General features: G+C 36.8%; 1 protein-coding gene across 1 annotated transcript; it reads left to right on the forward strand.

Moving 5' to 3' along the window:
* The first annotated feature begins 2,055 nt into the window (after positions 1-2,055).
* Positions 2,056-13,286, forward strand: LOC127636672 (follistatin-A-like). Its single transcript, XM_052117333.1, has 5 exons — positions 2,056-2,383; positions 3,032-3,223; positions 3,920-4,138; positions 4,697-4,921; positions 9,417-13,286. The coding sequence occupies exons 1-5, from the start codon at positions 2,293-2,295 to the stop codon at positions 9,653-9,655; spliced, it is 966 nt and encodes a 321-aa protein (XP_051973293.1). The 5' UTR covers positions 2,056-2,292; the 3' UTR covers positions 9,656-13,286.
* The last annotated feature ends 6,218 nt before the right edge of the window (positions 13,287-19,504 follow it).

Here is a 19,504-nt window from a genome sequence, read left to right on the forward strand (position 1 = left end):
ACAATGAGAAGATGGCATTTTCAAAATCCACTTGGGAGAGCATCTCAGTGTGAACAGAAGGCCAAAACTTAGGAAACAATGCATTTTCAAACGAAAATGTATTAGTGTGGACACGGCCACAATTTGTAAAACAAATTATGTAGCTCCATGTCATACCCAAAGTGGGTATGACATGAAGCGACTGCCCAACAATAGTTACATTAACACCATTAACTACTTTGAGTTATAACCAACCATATGGTTGTCATACAGCCAATCGCAAGTTGAGTCGGAACAAATGTTTACTACAACAAACACTTTAAATTGTTGTCTCAGTCTGGATCTCTCATTGCAGTATTCTTTTACTTGGCTTTTTATGGAGACCCTAACCAGAAAACAGTTTAGCGGAAATCAGAATCGTAATGGCGTCACCCAGTGGTTGTTCAGGAAAACTGTGGATATGTGCGTCAAGATGATTTCGCTATCAGTGCAGACAGGGTGTAAAGCAACACCCTTCCCGATAACTTCCTTTGAAGGTAGGTTTGTTGTGCTATATTTAAAGGTTTGACCCCAGGAGGACCAAACAACTGTCTCAACTATTATTAGAATAACCATATCCTTGACTTATTGTTGGTCCAAAATACACTGTAATGTGCCGCTTTAAAAGACTAAGGCTTCTCGTCTGAACTGAACTGGATGTCTGGATCGATTCAGAGCCGAGGAGTCAAAGTTCATGTTCATTCCAGTTGCACACTAGCCTACTAATGCTATTGCGTGTTTTGGATTTAATCTTCTTGTCTGGTTTGCTGTTTACATATAATTATATCTTGATAAAGACTCATTTAAAAAATGGTAGATACAGTAGTAGAAGTAGCTTAAATCAATAGTACTTCACTTTTAGATATATAGTATTATTAGGCCGTCTTGTATACATTTCAATCACATATACACTGTAAACAATGCCAGTAATTTTAATTGTAAAAGACTGTAAAAATGCTACAGAAATAAAAAGTTAATTGATTAACGATTATTAACTTTAAAATATACAGTCAATTTATATATATATATATATATATATATATATATATATATATATATATATATATATATATATTAAAGTAGTTTTTACAACAAAAATGTTGTGAAAATTAATTTTTTAGATGTAAAAGTATAATTTTCCTGTATAATTAATGGTAAAAATGTACATTATTTTTATCAAGAGAGTACATGTACAGTAAATAATTGTTAAAATTACAGTAACAAACAATAATCATGCGTTCCTACAATTCCCTGCGTGACCCATCATATTTCACAATATTTTATGGAAATAGTTATGTTTATTTTTAATATCATTTACGTACATCGGGGTGTTCTGTTTTATATTTAGTGTAGTTTAGTTAATGTTTACTGCATTATTTGAATCTCACATGTGTTACCCTGATGGTGTTTAGTGTTTGTGTGAGTGACTGAGCTCTGTCTCTACATGTTTATCACTCACTGCTCATGGAGGAGCCACTGTAGGTGAACTTCATATCATCACGTGCTCTTCCATAGTCTTTGCGGTACCTTAATACCTTATTAAGTAAAAAGCAGATTTTTACAATATCAGAAAGTTAATATCAAGTTAAAGTTTTTTTTTTTTTTTTTTTTTTTTTTTTTTTTTACTGTAAATTTAATAGAATAGTTGTTTTGTTTGTTTGTTTGTTTGTTTTACAATGCCAGTGTGGTAATGTAAATTACAGAAGTTGTTCTGTAAAGTTGTTTGCATTTTTACTGTATTTGTTACATAATTATTCTGGCAACCACAGCTGCTGCCAGTTTTTTTTTTTTTTTAAACAACAGGGTTAATTTTTGTATTTGTATTTTTACAGTGTATTAATATATTATTTTGTATCAGAAGTGATTGTTGTTGAAGTTGTTCCTGTTTCCTCACGTTCAAGTTCAAAGTTTGGCTCACGTTGAAACAACTAGCATTATATTATAGATCTGTGTTATGCGGTGATAATCAAACGCGCCTTTCATCACATTAAATGCAACCAGACTCTCAAACCGCCCAAACATACCCACATATCGCAATGTTGCTCTTGAGCGGAGAAAGTTTCAAGACGATGTCAGCTGATAAATTTCGGTGGGCAAACTATTACAATACTTTCCCCACCCCCCTATGATCTATGAAGACCGCCCACCACAACCATCCGACTGAAGAACCTTTATAGATTTAAAAAGCGAGACGGAATCCGCGTGTATGACAGTCACTGGGTGTAAAGCATCGGGCGAAGATCTGTCCGTCTCAGCACGCGTCTCCACTTTTCAATGAGGATGCTACAGTTGCCGCGGCTCCGCCAGGGCGTCGTTGCGCTTCTCATATGGTTTGCGCACTTGATGGAACAGCATAAAGTACAAGGTAAAGTGAGATTTACGCTGTGTGTGCAATCTTTACAGTCTGAAAAGTCTGAATGAGGACGATTCTGCAGTGTTAAAGCGCTTCATGCATTTATATGGACTTGAATGGTGTTGTTGCGCGCTGGCAACCTGGTGCGTAAAAGCGGATTATAAGTGATACGTTTTTTGTTTTCAAAAACTTTACATTAATTTGTCCTTGCAAGGGAATCTATAGCTACCAGGGCGTCTTTCTGTCTTTAAAAACTTGATCTTGACATGTTAACTAATTTAAAATATTTAGTTAATATTGGGAACACTTTGTGCATTATGTGTAGTATTGTTTTCATTTATTGTGTTAGTAATGGCATTAGGGCTAAATGGTTGAGCATGTTTCGTTGCAATGCACAAAAAGCCTTGCACAATACAGTCTTAAGAGATTTAGTAGATTCAGATGGCAGAAATTATTTTAGAAAGTTCCTCTAAAGTCCACAGTGTTTGTTTGCTCTTGTACTTTGATCAGCCAAAACCAATAATCAATACTTAATTTATAGCCAGAAAGGTGCTTGGCATTTATTGGCTCTAATTAGGGACACTCAATTAGATGACCGGTGATAAATGAGCAGTGTAGTATTCTGTATGCATTAGGTGGTAACAGGGTGACTCTTTCTAGCTGGCAACTGCTGGCTTGAGCAGGGCAAGAACGGAAGATGCCAGGTTCTGTATATGTCTGGGATGAGTCGGGAGGACTGCTGTAGAAGTGGTCGGCTTGGCACGGCGTGGACCGAAGAGGACGTGCCAAATAACACACTCTTCAAGTGGCTGATCTTCAATGGCGGTGCACCGAACTGTATACCTTGTAAAGGTACTAGAACAAAAAAAACTAAAGTGTTCATCATTTTGGGCTACTGCTAGTTCTTGACTTGAATTAGAAGGGAGAATATCTGGTTAGTCTATGAAGATTTCCAGAAGGGGAAATAATACTTTAAAGAGAAAAGGTACAACACTAACTCTATGAAAAAAGAGTTTAAATTTGATTAGATTAAAAAACACTCCAGAGGAATGGAGAAATAAAATATTAACCAGATATGTCCATGGAATGTAGATTTTAAAGTGATAGTTCTTCCAAAAAATGGTCATCATTTACTCACACTCATGTTGTTCCAAACCTGTATGACTTTCTATTTTTTTGTGGAACACAAAAGCAGATTGGCAGCATGTTAATATCAGACGGCATGCACTTTCATTGTATCTTTTCCATACAATGAATGGTGACTGAGGCTGTCATTCTGCCAAACATCATATGGGTCATATGGATTTGGAACCACACTGGGGTGAGTAAATTATGACATCATTTTCATTTGAGGGTGAACTATCGCTTTAACATGCAGTGCCTCCTGCTTATGTATTAAAATATATAAATTATTAAATATATAAAATATATAAATTATTAGATTTTTTAGTCTGACTTGTGTAAGTAATTATAAAACAAGAAACAGGTTTATACATACAGAATTGATATGTCAATTCATTTAATCAGTTCATTTTCTTGATTCCACAGAGACTTGTGATATGGTGGACTGCGGACCTGGAAAGCGGTGCAAAATGAACAAGCAGAATAAACCCCGCTGTGTGTGCGCCCCAGACTGCTCCAATGTCACATTTAAAGGGCCTGTGTGTGGCTCAGATGGGAAAACTTACCGGAATGAATGTGCCCTGCTTAGAGCCAAGTGCAAGAGATATCCTGACCTGACAGCGCAGTACCAGGGAAAATGCAAAAGTACAATCATCCAAACCTTTAAAGTTGAAAGTCAACGTGAAATAAAATGTTATAATTATAATTTCATAATTTACTTTCTTGATACACATTTCTGGTTATAATTCCATGTAATTTCAATGGAAAAAAAAATTATATTTGAAAAACATTCTTCAAAATGTAATCCACCTTGCTCTGCCACTAAAATCGTGTTAACATGAATAATGTTTACGTCATGTGGCTATTGTTTTGAAACTGTGATTATTTTATCGTTAATGGATTGGCCCCATTCACTTCCATTTTAAGTGCCTCACTGGAACCCAGATTTTTCTTATTTTTTTCTAAATGTTTTATTACTAAACAAGGGAAAATATATATTTGTTCTTGTGGTAATTAACTTGTATTGAACCCGGAACATTCCTTTACACAAAAAACTGCAAATGTCATTCACAATTGGTAGTGGAATTGAATGATGACTTTGTATAAATTGACCAAATCATATAATGGCTTATAGTGTAGTATAGGTAGAAGGTCTTTCACCAAAGAAGCTGCTAACTTTGACTGGTTGTGATATTTATACAGAGTCGTGCTATGGTGTGAATTGTCCTGGAAGCTCAACGTGTGTACTGGACCAGAACAACAATGCCTACTGCGTGACCTGTAACCGGCTTTGCCCTGAAGTGACTTCACCAGAACAATACTTGTGTGGCAATGACGGCACTGTGTACGCTAGCACCTGCCATCTCAGAAGAGCCACATGTATCTTGGGGCGATCCATTGGAGTAGCTTATGAAGGGAAATGCATAGGTGAGTATCAAACTGAATTTTGTGCTTGCACAATAGCCTCTTAAACACGTGGTTCTCATTACTCTGTTTTCTGTTGCAATAACACATTTATGTTTCACATGGTTAGCTCTGGCTGTTGCTGGTTTTTGGTGTTATTTCATACCTCCTCAAACCGCATTTAGTACAAAGAGTGAAATATGACTAAAATTAAAATTGATTTCAAGACAATAATATATCTGAGTAATAATATAGTGTGGCTTGAGGAAGTGGTTTTACATACAGTGAAATCATATATGATTAAACATTAAACAATTCTTGAGACACCATATGGTTTTCTCAGATGTCACCGGGTGGAACCCTCTGGAGATCCTCCAGGCACCCTTTCAGTTCTCTGAGAATCTTACTCTTAGTTCCCACAAGATCTCAAAGGACTGTCAGCGGTTCCTTCACTAACCCTTTTAAATGGTTTCGAGCAATTTAGTCTCAAAGAATCATGTTACTATACCTACATTTTTGCAAAAGGATTTTTATGTGGCTCATTGTACATATTGCGGCAGTTTCCTGGTGAAATGAACACTAGAGGCGCTACAACTTTTACAAAAATCAGGAGTAAAATGGCATATTATTCATTCATAAACACTTTTCGACCTGTTCCTCACACAATGCTATCTTATGACATCAAAACACTTTTACTATAGTGCATAACTTGTTAGGTGATACATTTTACCCTTTACATTACATAACCAACTACGTCCATACACTGCCTGACTAAAAAAAAGTTGCCATTTGGATTTTTAATAAGCAGATACTTAAGAACCTATGACTGGGTCATTATTGCAGTGATTAATATGTGTCAGCTGGCAAAAAATATTTTAACCCTAACTGATGCAGTGTGCAGCTTTTCATTTCTTAAACAACCATGTAGGAAGACGTATCCCATGGAAAAGATGTTACTGTGTTTCAGAAGGGTCAAATTATTGGCCTGCATCAAGCAAAAAAAAAACAAAAACAATTAAGGAGATTGCTGAAATCACTGGAATTGTGTTAAGAACTGTTCAACACCTTATTAGAACCTGGAAGGATAGTGGTGAACCGTCAGCTTCGTGACAAATTGTGAATTGTGAATTGTAAGAATAAAATCTTGAATGATCGTGATTGGAGGTCATTAAAATGCTTGAAGTCATAATGTAAAAAATCTCACGGCTATGTTTAATAGTGAACGTAAGAGGCTAGCTCAGCTAGTAAAAGATGTTGACTACCACACCTGGAGTCGCAAGATAGAATCCAGGGCGTGCTGAGTGACCCACCAATTGGCCTGTTTGTTAGGGTAGGTAGAGTAATTTTGGGTTAACCTTCTCGTGGTCGCTATAATGTGGTTCTCGCTCTCGGTGGGGCACCATGGTGAAGCCTCCACATGATCTAGGTCTCCGCAGTAACACGTTCAACAAGCCACGTGATAAGAGTCCCAATGCACTCTAAGTCATCGTGGTGGCGTAGTGACTCGCCTCAATCCAGGTGATGGAGGACAAATCTTAGTTGCCTCCGCATCTGAGACCCGAACTCCACCACCCAGATTTAGGCGAGTCACTATGCCACCATGAGGACTTAGAGCACATTGGTCATTTCAAATTGGGAGAAAAGGGGAAAAAAATGGTGTAAGTATGAGCATTTCCACATGCACAATGCAACGAGATCTTTTGATTGGGACTAAACAGCTGTGTGGCCACAAGAAACCCACTTGGTGAGGCTAGTTGGAAAAAAATGACTTCAATCATAAAGCATAAAGATTGGACTGTGGAGGAATGGAAAAAGGTCATGTGGTCTGATGAGTCTATATTTACCCTATTCCAAAGCAATGGGTGCATCAGGGTAAGAAGGAAAGCACATGAAGCGATGCACCCGTCATGCATAGTGCCCACTGTACAAGCCTCTGGAGGCAGTGGGCACTATGCATGACGGGTGCATCGCTTCATGTGCTTTCCTTCTTACCCTGATGCACCCATTGCTTTGGAATAGGGTAAATATAGATCAGACCACATGACCTTTTCCCATTCCTGATCTGGGATTCATTTGGTTCATGAATCACCAGGTACATTTAAATTTTACATTTTACATTGATGCATTTGGCAGCCGCTTTTATCCAAAGCGACTTACAGAGCTCTTATTACAGGGACAATCCCCCCGGGGCAAGTGCCATGGAGTTAAGTGCCTTGCTCAAGGACACAATAGTGGTGGCTGTGGGAATCGAACCGACAACCTTCTGATTAACAGTTTAGTGCTTTAGCCCACCACGCCACCACCACTCCCTAAATGGTAATCCCATCAATTGATTTTTTTCTTCTCTGGCGGGAAAGGGATATTCCAGGACGACAATGCTGAAACGATTCATCAGGCTCAGATTGAGAAAGAGTGGTTCAATGTTCATGAGGAATCATTTTCACACATGAATTGGCCACCACAGATTCCTGACCTTAACCCCTTGAAAGTCTTTGGGATGTGCTGGAGAAGACTTTATGGAGTGGTTTGACTCTCCCGTCATCAATACAAGATCTCAGCCAAAAATGAATGCAACTCTGGACAGAAATAAATGTTGTGACATTACATAAGGTTGTCGAAACAATGCCACATTATCAAAGCCAAAGGCGGTCCTTCTAAATATTAGAGTATGCAACTTTTTTTGGCCAGGCAGTGTATACAAGCTTGTACAAATTTGCCCAGTAGTTAATCTGAGCTTTGCACTTTTGATGCAAAAGACCGGGGCACGAGTACTGAAGAGCATGCGAGTCGACACATGAGCCAAAAGTGTCATAAAAGCACTTCCAATTGCATTTTTCATCTCACATTAGCTTTTTATGACACTTTAGTTTAAGGTTTAGGGAGGGAACTCAGTTTTGTTGATTTAAAACTTGATAAAGCATTAACCTTAAACTATTCTGTTTGGAGAAAAAAATCTACTTTCATTAGCCGCTTTTCCACTATTGGGCCAGTGCAAGCCAGGGCTATCAACTGGCCAGCCCGGGCCAATAGCCTCGGACCTTGAGACGCAGGACTAAAATCGATCTGTATTCCCACCATCGGGCCAGTAGCCCCGCATCGTTGACCTAAAACCCGTATTTAATACACCACACTGGTGCCAATGTTACACACTCCATACATTCATAAGCAAGAAGGAAGCTCAAGTTGAGGTATCATGTTATTTAGTTATCTAGAATATCAAGTTTATATCATTTGTAAACATTAGCTAGCTAGCAAGATAAGTTAGCATTGACAACTCACCGACTGTAACTGCTATGGTGTCTCGAGTGGTCTCTCCACTAACAGCGGGGCTATGTCCCAGCACTCTGTCCATGATCTCAAATTTGTAAGAAAGGAAATCAAAACAGTGTCATTGACTTCAAGCTTTGCAATCGTACTCACTCTTTCTGTTGGAAAATTATCTCTAGAATGTTTTAAACAATCGTGTGTCGGTGAATGGTGAGACACCCGGCTATTTTTAACAAAGAGCCACTTGTGGCTCGCGAGCCATAGGTTCCCCTGCACTAGAAAAACCTCATTTCACCCAATAGTGGAAACATGGCTATTTAGTGCTACAATGGACATTTTACCTCGGAACTGCCGCATAACTTGTATATAATATCATTTTGCAAAAAATTTCACCACAGCTGCATCATTTTCATAAGATCAGGCTGGTTTTGAGGAACATTAAATATGAAATATATATATATATATATATATATATATATATATATATACAGTTTAATTATTAAGTACATAAAAGAAAATGTAAGATTTCAGTTGCACCTTGAGGTTCTCCAGGAGGTTTCTCCAGTGTGGCATCTGAGGAACCCCAAATGGTGCCTTGAGAATCTTTTAATCATATATGATTTCTCTCTGTTTAAAAGCCACACTCAGCTACATAATTTTCTTGAAATAAATGTACATTTTGTGTTGTAACTTTCAAAAGTTATGAATGAGTGATCATACACTGTCGCAAATCTAGCGGTCTTAACAGGCAACATGAGCACAGAAGAGTTTTTTCTCATTTTATTCCCACCTGTATTTGGACCCAACGTGCCAAATTTTGATGTTCCACCATGCGGTGAAGGTTCATGCCACGAAAATTGCCTGTGCTGTGCCTTTGATATCACATCCCTTTTGATATCCTGCTAGTGTGATTCTACATTTGCAGTAAAAAAAATATAAAATTCTCAGTTAGGGTTAGGAGCTAGGTTTAGGTTTAGGGTTAATTGAGATTTATTACTCAAATATTTTACGATAATCAGACAAACCATGCCTTTCACGGCAAACACATCCATTGATTTTTTTCATTTGTATAATATCGGATCATGTTTTCCACTTGAGCATTGTGTCGCAAGAAGGTGCAATGGGCATGAGCTTCCACCACTGGTTCATAAAGTCGGAAAGTATGGACCGATTTAAGCAAACCAAAAATTCGCAATTTTTCTATGGGATCAGTCTGAAACACTGGATCTCCAATCCACTTTCTTCTCCTCAGATGCCAGATCATGTGAGGACATCAACTGCCGAGAGGGACGAAAGTGTCTTTGGGACAAGCAGAAAGGACGGGGGCGCTGTTCGATGTGTGAGGACACCTGTCCCGAGAGTCGTCCAGGCAACAGCGTCTGCGCCAGCGACAATGTCACTTACCCTAGTGAGTGCGCCATGTGGCAGGCCGCCTGCTCTTTGGGTCTTGTCCTGGAAGTCAAACACTTGGGCTCCTGCAACTGTAAGTAAAGGATGCTAAACCAGCCCGCAAAATGTGCACCCCCATCCCCATTCCCTGCAGAGAAGTATCCCTCTATCTTGCCCAACCAAAGCCACACCCCCTACCATTGCTCCCACAAGGCACCACCGGGAACACAAAGACTGTTGGAGAGGATCTATGTGCCCTTGTGATGGCTTCCTCCACAAAGACATTCTGTCCAAGAAGACATTCTGATGCATTAGCTGTGTCCAGAACTATAGTTTATAGATACGTCTTAAAAAAGAAACAAAAAAAACTAAAATCTTTGATATCAAGCCTGGAAGGATTTCAATTCGAAATGCGAGACAGTGGCTCATTGTTTACACTGTCTATGCATCAGAGACAGAAATGTCTAGACTGATGGTGTTGGCGAGTCATGTGGAAAGCACATAGGGACATAAACTCACTTAGTGTGCTCTGTTTGTGAATCATGTTCTTGTCTCTGCCTATGACTGACCCTTGAATGCTCTGTCTCATTGTGTGATATGGCTGAGCATGCATGCTATGGACATAGAAAGGTGAGCCTGGTGCCTTTATGTTGCTGCTGAACCAGGTTCAGAAATTAACCAGATTTCAGGGCAAAAATGCCACCAAAAGTGACAAAAATGTTTGAAATGTGTGGGCGAAACAATTCTCCTGTAGTGAATTTTTTATGTTATCTAATATAGATAGATTTCTAATGTGGTTTTTCAATGGCCGATACCATTATCGATATTTAACGTGCAGGATGGCCGATATAAATACCACTATACATAATACTTTGGTAGATTTTGGAACTGGAACAAGGGAAAGTTAATACTTCTGTTAATTGTCCAAGTGAACACAGTTATCGGCCGGAGCCAATAATCACAAAATGGCCAAATGTCATATTGCATATACGCATATTTATCGGTATGGCCGATATATCGGTCTATGACTATTTCTTATATGTAAATTAACTTTCTTTTTTATATGAAATTAAAATATAAAATAATATTTAATATGGTTAAAAAAAATGCCCTCATTAAGGTATAAATGTGCCAATAATCGCAAAATGGACAAATATCGGCAAATTCATTGGCCATGCCGATATATCTGTCTACGATTATTTCTTAAATGTAAATTAACTGAATTATTTGACATACATAATCAGCATGCTCTGTTTTTTTTTTTTATATATATATATACATATATATATATATGGTTAGAAAAAAAAATGCCCTCATTAAGGCATAAAATGGAAATCAATTCCATGAGTTAAATATTGGAAATCCAGTTAATTTCTGACACTGCGCAATATTCAATATAACATCGCAACCTTTTTATAGTAGTAGTTCTTATCTTCTTTGTGTAATAAAGGGACACTCCACTAGGTTTGTTATGTCAGTTTTGTGCATGTCAACATATTTGCCAATATAATATATATATAACTATATTGTACTGATAATCACAAAATTGCCAAATATCCGTCAATTAATCTGCCTGGCCGAAAAATCGGTAAAGTATTGGACATAAATAAACAGCACACTATGTGTTTTTATATGGTGGGTATAAATTAAGGTATAAAATGCCCCTAAAAATGTATTGCATAGGGCAAATATTGCAAATCCAACACATTTCTGACACTGCACAATACAGATTTAATGCCATTTCAGCCTTCTTATAGTAGTAGTTCTTGTCTTTGTGTAATAAAGGGACACGCCATAATTTTTTCAACTTAAGGTTTGTTATGTCCATCTTGCGCATGTCAACATATGTTAAAATTGTGTTATTTATCACACAATATTTAGCATTTTTTATATTAAACTATTCCTAATCAAAACAGTACATAAAACACCACTTCTTTCACTTTCTTCAAATATTTCTTAACTATAATGTCCACTTTTTTCTTTTTAAAGTTCTTTAAAGTGCTGCAATGGTATAATGCATGGCATAACAAATCTCATGTGGAAAAAGTTTTCCTTTTTGTGATTTTATGTTTAGTGATTTTTTTTTTTTATATGGTTAAATGATTATTTATAACATCTGCTAATGCTAAGTAGGACCATCTTTCTCAAGCCAAGTTTGTGTGCGGCATTGACAAATAATTTTCCAAAAAGCTTAGTGAAATGTTTATAAGAAGGGATTATGCAATGTCTCTTTGCCTGTTTGTATTTTATGTTGTAAAAAAAAAAAACAAGAAATGATCTCTGCTAATGAAAGTCAGAGCTAATAAGGCACCGTTCCCTAGAGAGCAAAATTTGTTGAAAATCAAAAGTGAGCATGCTTTATATATTTGCTTTCATGCGTAAACCACTGCAACTCAATCCCATTCTCTTCAACTTTAAACTGTGATCCTACCAACTGTGTGAATTGCAACACATCATTAGAGATTCTTTGGGAGAAAGACGCAAAACCCTTTACAAACTTTTCATGAAGTAAAACTCTGTGCCTCAATGCTGTTGTGTTTTACACTAATGCAACAGCAACTATATTCTTCCGTAGTCCTCTCAGAGGAGATGCATGAAGAGGAGGAAGATGAAGAACACACAGATTATAGCCATATATCTCTGTTACTGACTGGGTAAACCATTATCAACAGCAGAACTCGGTTTAAGCACAGAGTCATTTTGATATTGTACATATGTATTTATTTGCCATGGACAGACATGGAAGATGCTTATTTGTTGTAGATGTTTATTTATATATTTTTGTCTTCTTATTTATGCATTTATAGTCTGAATAAATGAACTGTCTACCATCTTTTCTTTGTAATCTTTGAAAAAAATATTATTTATTATAATGTGCAATGTTACTCTATGTAAGGTAATTGTGTTTTGGAAAGTGTGTTACATTTTGTGAAAGAAAAAAACAACAACTTCCAACTTGCCAACTTTCCAAATGGAATATCTGCAGCAAATTTGCATGTTGTATTTATTTGTAATCTGATGTTCACTAATAAGTGTACTTAACGTCAATTTGGTCTGTTTACAATCAAAGCTGACCAAAGTGGCTTTGTCATTAAAATCTGTGAATTAATTTATTTTCCACATTTATTTCTGTTTAAACATGTAAACACACACACACACACACACACACACACACACACACACACACACACACACACACACACACACACAAAGAAGAAGAAAAAAGAACAGTGGTTCTATGTTACAAAAATAGTGTTAAACAAATTTATCATGTTTTCCTGGTGCAATCAATGCATTTATTTTCTAGAAACTCATATAGAAACTCACCAGTGTTTCACAATATCACTGATGCCATTTTTGCCAGTGTTGTATGTATGTGGTTGCTCAACAGAAGAATCTTGTTTATCATATATTGTATAGAATGAATTATATAAATGTTAACATTGTTTTCTTCCATACATTGTCTTTTTTATTTTAGAGATCCATCTATAAATGAAGTTTTGTATTTGTATTTAAATGTTTAATGTATATCAAGTTAATGATGCCATTTGTAAAGCAGCAGTAAAAAGAGTAAAAACTGAAGGGAAAAAAGGTTTTGCGTATACTATTTCAATTCGTGTGGTTGAAAGCTTGTTTGAAGCGTATGATACAAAAAGCAAAAAGTAATATTTCTAGAAATCTGTGGAATTCAGAATTAGGAAACATTTTTGCGCAATTAACCTTGACATTAAATCCTTAGAAAGTGAATTTGTTGTTATTTCTATCTAGTCAGTATCAGATTTATCTGAACACACACACACACATGTTGTGTTTCCATGTTTTATGGGGACTTTCCATAGACATAATGGTTTTTATACTGTACAAACTTTATATTCTATCCCCTAACCATCACAGAAAACTTTCTGCATTTTTACATTTTCAAAAAACATAATTTAGTATGATTTATAAGCTGTTTTCCTCATGGGGACCAACAAAATGTCCCCACAAGGTCAAACATTTTGGGTTTTACTATCCTTATGGGGACATTTGGTTCCCACAAAGTGATAAATACACGCTCACACACACACACACACACACACACACACACACACACACACACACACACACACACACACACACACACACACACAAATCAATTTAGAAAAGTTTTGCAGAAGCCACCAGAATTGTCTGAGCACGTTAATTAATATGCCAGGAAGTTGTCACAGACTCCCGCACTAATTTGTTCATCAGATATTGTACATATTTAACAGACACCTTCAAATATCAAGTAAACAGGTGACATTTATTTTTTGGGGGAAAAAAAATATTTCAAACCAGAAAAACTGTATCTCATCTGTGGAACATAAGAGCAGAATTTTTCCAGAATGTTTAAACTGCTCTTTTCCATACAATAAACGTGTTTGAGGCTACGGTAAATCGACATGTTGCTTCCGAATTTTGATGTACCTGAAATCAACCCTATTCTGATGAATTACTGAAAGGCAGCATTCCCCATCAGACAGCTTTACATCACTTTAAAAATGATCACGTTTTCTTCTAGCACTACTGATGTCACATTGCACCAGGGGCGTAGATTCCAGGGGGGTTGGGGGGAATCTACAATAATCAAAACAAGCAAGTATACCCCCAATATATTTACAATGATCAATGGAAACATTCAATGCTTCATGCTGCAACCCCCAATGTTGAAGCCAAATCTACGCCCTTGCATTGATTTCCAATGCATCGCTATCTTCATTTGAACAATTTTGATATCGATCCTTAAATCCCAAGATCGATCTTTCACTCACCAGTGATTGAGTAATATAGTGGAGAAGAAGTTTTTAGCACTGAGGTCCTTTCATTGTGTTATGGTTTTTCTGTGAGTCCAAACACAAGATCCATGGATCCATAAGTTGTTTACTAAAAACAACAAAAAAGAAACATTTCATTTTAATCTCAAAGGTATGTGCTCAAGTAATCATGCATGTCCTCTGTATATTCGCTTGTCTTAAAGAGACAGTACCGATTTAGCATGTGTTCTACATATCAATGCATATACTTGTAAATATAAAAAATTATGCAAGTAAACAATAAACATGTAACAGAAATATATATCCAACATAATATATGCAATTTCAAGACATTCCATGATAGAAAACACTGAATTTGAAAAAATTTCAGAATTTGATTTAATTAATATTTTTGAATTACCAAGAAGGTTACTTTAAAATTAACAGCATTAGCTGTCAGAGAATATGTCTTTCATGTGTAATCAAAATAGACATTGTAACAGAAATATACACATATGAATTGATACAGAATCAAATCGAATCGAAATTGGAATTTAATCAAGAACTTGTGAATCAGAATCGAATCGGGAAATCTGTATCAATACCCAGCCCTAATGCACAAGCAACTTCCAAGAACAGGCTTTGGTCTCACAGAAACCAGGAAGTAATTGTGTTCTCATAAACAATGGTTACAATTTCATTATAAAATGATTTTCTTACTCCACTGATAGTCAGGTTAAGGGTTGAAGTTTGAGGTGAGGGATAGTTAATAAAATATGTATTCCTGCTAACTGTATTACATAATTAACATCTAAAAACACTTGCTTTTGGTGCCACTCTGTGGACATTTCACCGAATTCACATTGTGAACAGTATAAATGGGTACTGTTAAGCTCCAAAATTGCAAAGCACCATTAAAGTAGCCCATACAACCTGTGCACCATATTCTTAGTCTTCAGAAACCACACAATATATTTATGTATGGAATAGAAATTTAAAGGGATAGTTCACCCAAAAATGTGTAACTCTCTCGTCATTTACTCACCCTCATGCATTCCCAGATGTGAATGACTTTCTTTCTTCAGCAGATTGCAATTGAAAAAGAAATGAAAAGACGGATATCCGAAACCAGTCATCTGAGCACTTAAGTGCCATGTCTTATGCTGTTGTTTTGACTAATTGGAAACATTGATGTTTTGGGACTAAAGGATTTATTTATATAAAGTATTGCCGTGTGCTAGCAAGTGAAATGTTCTGCACCGATTACAGAATAATTATTGTATTTCACAGACGTGTGTGTGATTACACAACTATACATAAAACATATTGTAAGGGGATTCAGTGCAAGGAGGACACAGGGAACGAAGCTTTCAAACCCACAGGTAAGGTTTTAATGACTGTTGCAACTGTAACAACAAAACTTTCCACATATAAACTGTTAGTGGTCTCTCGGAACACTGGGTTCTCTTCTGCCAGTCTCTCTCTCTCTCTCTCTCTCTCTCTCTCTCTCTCTCTCTCTCTCTCTCTCTCTCTCTCTCTCTCTCTCTTTTTTACTGGAGGTTCTGTGACTGCTTTTATACCGCTCTCCCCGTGCTCACTGAAATTAGAGATAGGTGTTAGACATAATTTAGCTCAGGTGCAAGCGCCCTTACCGCTTTCCCTCCCGGACGGGCGCTTGACCACGCCCCCGCTGCCACACATATCAATATAATATCTTAACTGTTGAGTAAGAAAAATGCCATCTCTGGGTCAATTTTAAATCCTTTCAGTTGTTGCCACCTCTGAAAAGCCAAACCGATGTTGATTTGGGTTTTATTAGGGACTCTGTCGCCTGTAGACTCTGCTCTGTTCGGGGTTTCTTTGATTTACAACCGGTGATTCTCCGGAGGTTTGCCGTTTTGAATTATCCATGGTAAATTGTTCTCGTTCGTTGTGACAACAAACTTTCAGATTCACGCTACTCCCACACCATACAGTAGCCGCATCTTATTTTCTCTGTGTACGGATATGACGTCAACACGCGACCACGCACGGGCGAATGACGTATGTATGCAATTTCCCACGAAATCCGTCCCGACAGCTCTAAAATATATATCATTATTATAGGTTTATCAAAGTGTATTTGGGTAAAGACATGGTTTGGAAGATGGATTTTTGTTGCACTCTCTCATTAAGTCATACACATCTGGGATAGCATGAGGTTGAGAGAATCTTCTTTGTAGCTCAACAACCTCATTTACATTCACTTTCATTTAGAGTAAAACAACAGCTTGGATATTCTCCTAAACTATTATTTTGGTCTTCCATGAAAGAAAGAAAGTCATATGGGTTTGGACCAATATGAGGGTAAATTTAATTATGACAGAATTCAAATATTTGGGTGAACTATTCCCTTAAGCTTTTCCAAGCAGACCATCCAGTGTCATCCCTGTTCAATTTACTTTGGCTTCAGTGAGACTGATGGACAGAGACTCTGTTCAGTAAAGTCTCTGCTGGCATGTATGATCTCGTAGGGCAGCTGAATCAGCACTTGGCGCAGGCTGTTTTGTCATAGGGGAATATGGGCACCCGGGCCCTGCTGCTACCTGCTGGGCAGCATCTGTGATAGCTCAGACTCAGAGATGGACAGAAAGAGTAATTATGTTTGAAATGACTGTGGTGGGGAAGATGGTAATCAGAGCGAACACTGTGTCACTGTCTCAGACTTGTTTTGGAAAAAACAGCCACTATAACAATGTTAAGGAAAAGCTGATATTACACAAAAGTGGACAAACACGTTTTTTCCCATGATCTTGCTGATAGGGTCAAATTCCCTTGACCTTCCAATGGTATGTATTTTTGTTGTTTACTAGTATAATATATAAACATCCTTATGCAAGATACACTTATTTGAGTAACAAAATGATCTAATATTCAGACTTGTTGTTTTCAGAGAATACATTATAGCTTGAACTGAATACCCCATAAGGTCAAATTTGTAGCTTTATGGCTTTTAGTCCATGTCTTGTAGTTTTGAGACTATATATATATGCTGTTACACACCCAAAAGTTCACAACATTAACATTTATCTGTTATAAACCTTTATAATTTACAGTCTTTCTCTTCTGGGAAAATGGACCAAAATACTGATGACACATCAACTCATGATACAGTATATACATATTTTTGTCCCACTACATGCTCTCATGAATCAGAATGTCCCTCCCCACCTAATAACACCTGCCACACACTAGCAATAGCTAGTAGCAAATCTTGGTTTGCGGCTGTTTAAGGCTATTTAAAAAAGGGCCCTTCAATATCATTTATTTTTTTTGTTTTAAGGATTAACCTCAAAAATTGTGTTTATGCTTAAAACAAGAAAAAACTATTTGCCAATGGTTAAAAAAACTAAAACATTAAAGGGATATTTCACCAAAAAATTAAAATTCTCGCTTCATTTACTCACCCTCATGCCATCCCCGACGTGTATGCAGAACACACACAAAGATTTTGAGAAGAATATTTCAGCTCTGTAGGTCTTTTCAATGAAAGTGAATGGTGGCCAAAATTTTGAATTTCCAAAAGGACATAAAGACGGCATTAAAGTAATCCATAAGACTCCAGTGGATTAATCCAAAGTGATATGATAAATGTGGGTAAGAAAGAGCTCAATATTTAATTCCTTTTTTCCCATTAATCTCCACTTTCACTTTCTTCTTTTGGGATTCACATTCTTCGTGCATATCGCCAACTACTGGGCAGGAAGGAAAATGTATAATAAAAAAGGATTTAAATATTGATCTGTATTTGAAAATAGAAAAATTTGTATTCAAACAAATTCTACTATTAAAACAGCTTTTTACTTTTTGTTATATGAAGGTCACATTAAAACTTACTTGGAAACTTTGTAACATTTTCTTTTTAGCCTTTTTCCAGACCCAGGCTTTCAATGCTAAACTATAATAAATCAGTTGAAAAACCACAAATTATTTAAAAAACTATGAAAATCTAAACATTTACATTTATGCATTTGGCAGACGCTTTTATCCAAAGCAACTTACAGTGCAATTATTACAGGGACAATCCCCCAGAGCAACCTGGAGTTAAGTGCCTTGCTCAAGAGCACAATGGTGGTGGCTGTGGGGTTCAAACCAACGACCTTCTGATTAACAGCCCTGTGCTTTATCCACTATGCCACCACCATTCCACATGGTAAACAAGTTTTTGAAAATGCTGCCTGTCCCACCATTGTGGTGTCATTTCTGTCACACCAAACAATTTTGCCCTAACACATTTTTTGTTTAAATATTATTGTATATGTGAACCAATTCAACAAAAATGTCAGCAAAGAGCAAGCTTGAGATAAAATATGAGACTTAATGTTCAAGACATCAAGGTAAATATCACTTGTGAGCAAAATATTTAAATTGTCATTTCCAAGCAAGATATAATTCGGAAAAGTACACAAAAACTGTGATAATATTATTTATTTATGTATATTTAGGATACACAAAATGTGCAAAACTCTCTCATGATGAAATCGTCAGGATTCGTACGACTGTTCTAAATTTGGCTAATTCGTATGATATTGTGCGATTACACTCGTTTGAATTCCTACGAAATTCACAACAGCCAATGACATCGCTGGACATCGTTTCCATCTTCTGTCACACACAACCACTTCCTATCATGTTTACACACTCTACTGATTGGTTAAGTTTAGATAAGGGAATAATATTAATAAGTATGTCCTCAATGCCTCGTGCGTGGAACTCACGCTTACTTCCGCATTAGACATCTGGGAATTTGCATGTGATGAAGTCGTAGGAGTTTATGCGAACAACATCGTGCGAGACCATATGAAATAGCCAACTTGTAAATTATGTACAAATTTTCATGAGATCGGGTTGCAATGTTAGCTATGAAATTAGCCTTAGCAAGACAAAGGATCCATTTTCTTTTTCTTTTTTTTCAAAAACACAATTTCCATCAGCATCATTTCACCACAGAATTCTACTGAACACAATGTGCTGGGACTTTCAGACTTTCAGAAAACAAAAATGACAACTCTCTTGTGATGCATGTACACTGTTGGACATTGTTAATAGACCAATTTTAAAAATAGTGAGAGTGTGAAAAATTATTTAATGAGTCTTTCTTTACTTTCTAGATGTCCAAGGTCCTAAAAGTGCCCGA

Source organism: Xyrauchen texanus, chromosome 44 (genome assembly GCF_025860055.1).
Source record: "Xyrauchen texanus isolate HMW12.3.18 chromosome 44, RBS_HiC_50CHRs, whole genome shotgun sequence".
NCBI lineage: Eukaryota > Metazoa > Chordata > Actinopteri > Cypriniformes > Catostomidae > Xyrauchen > Xyrauchen texanus.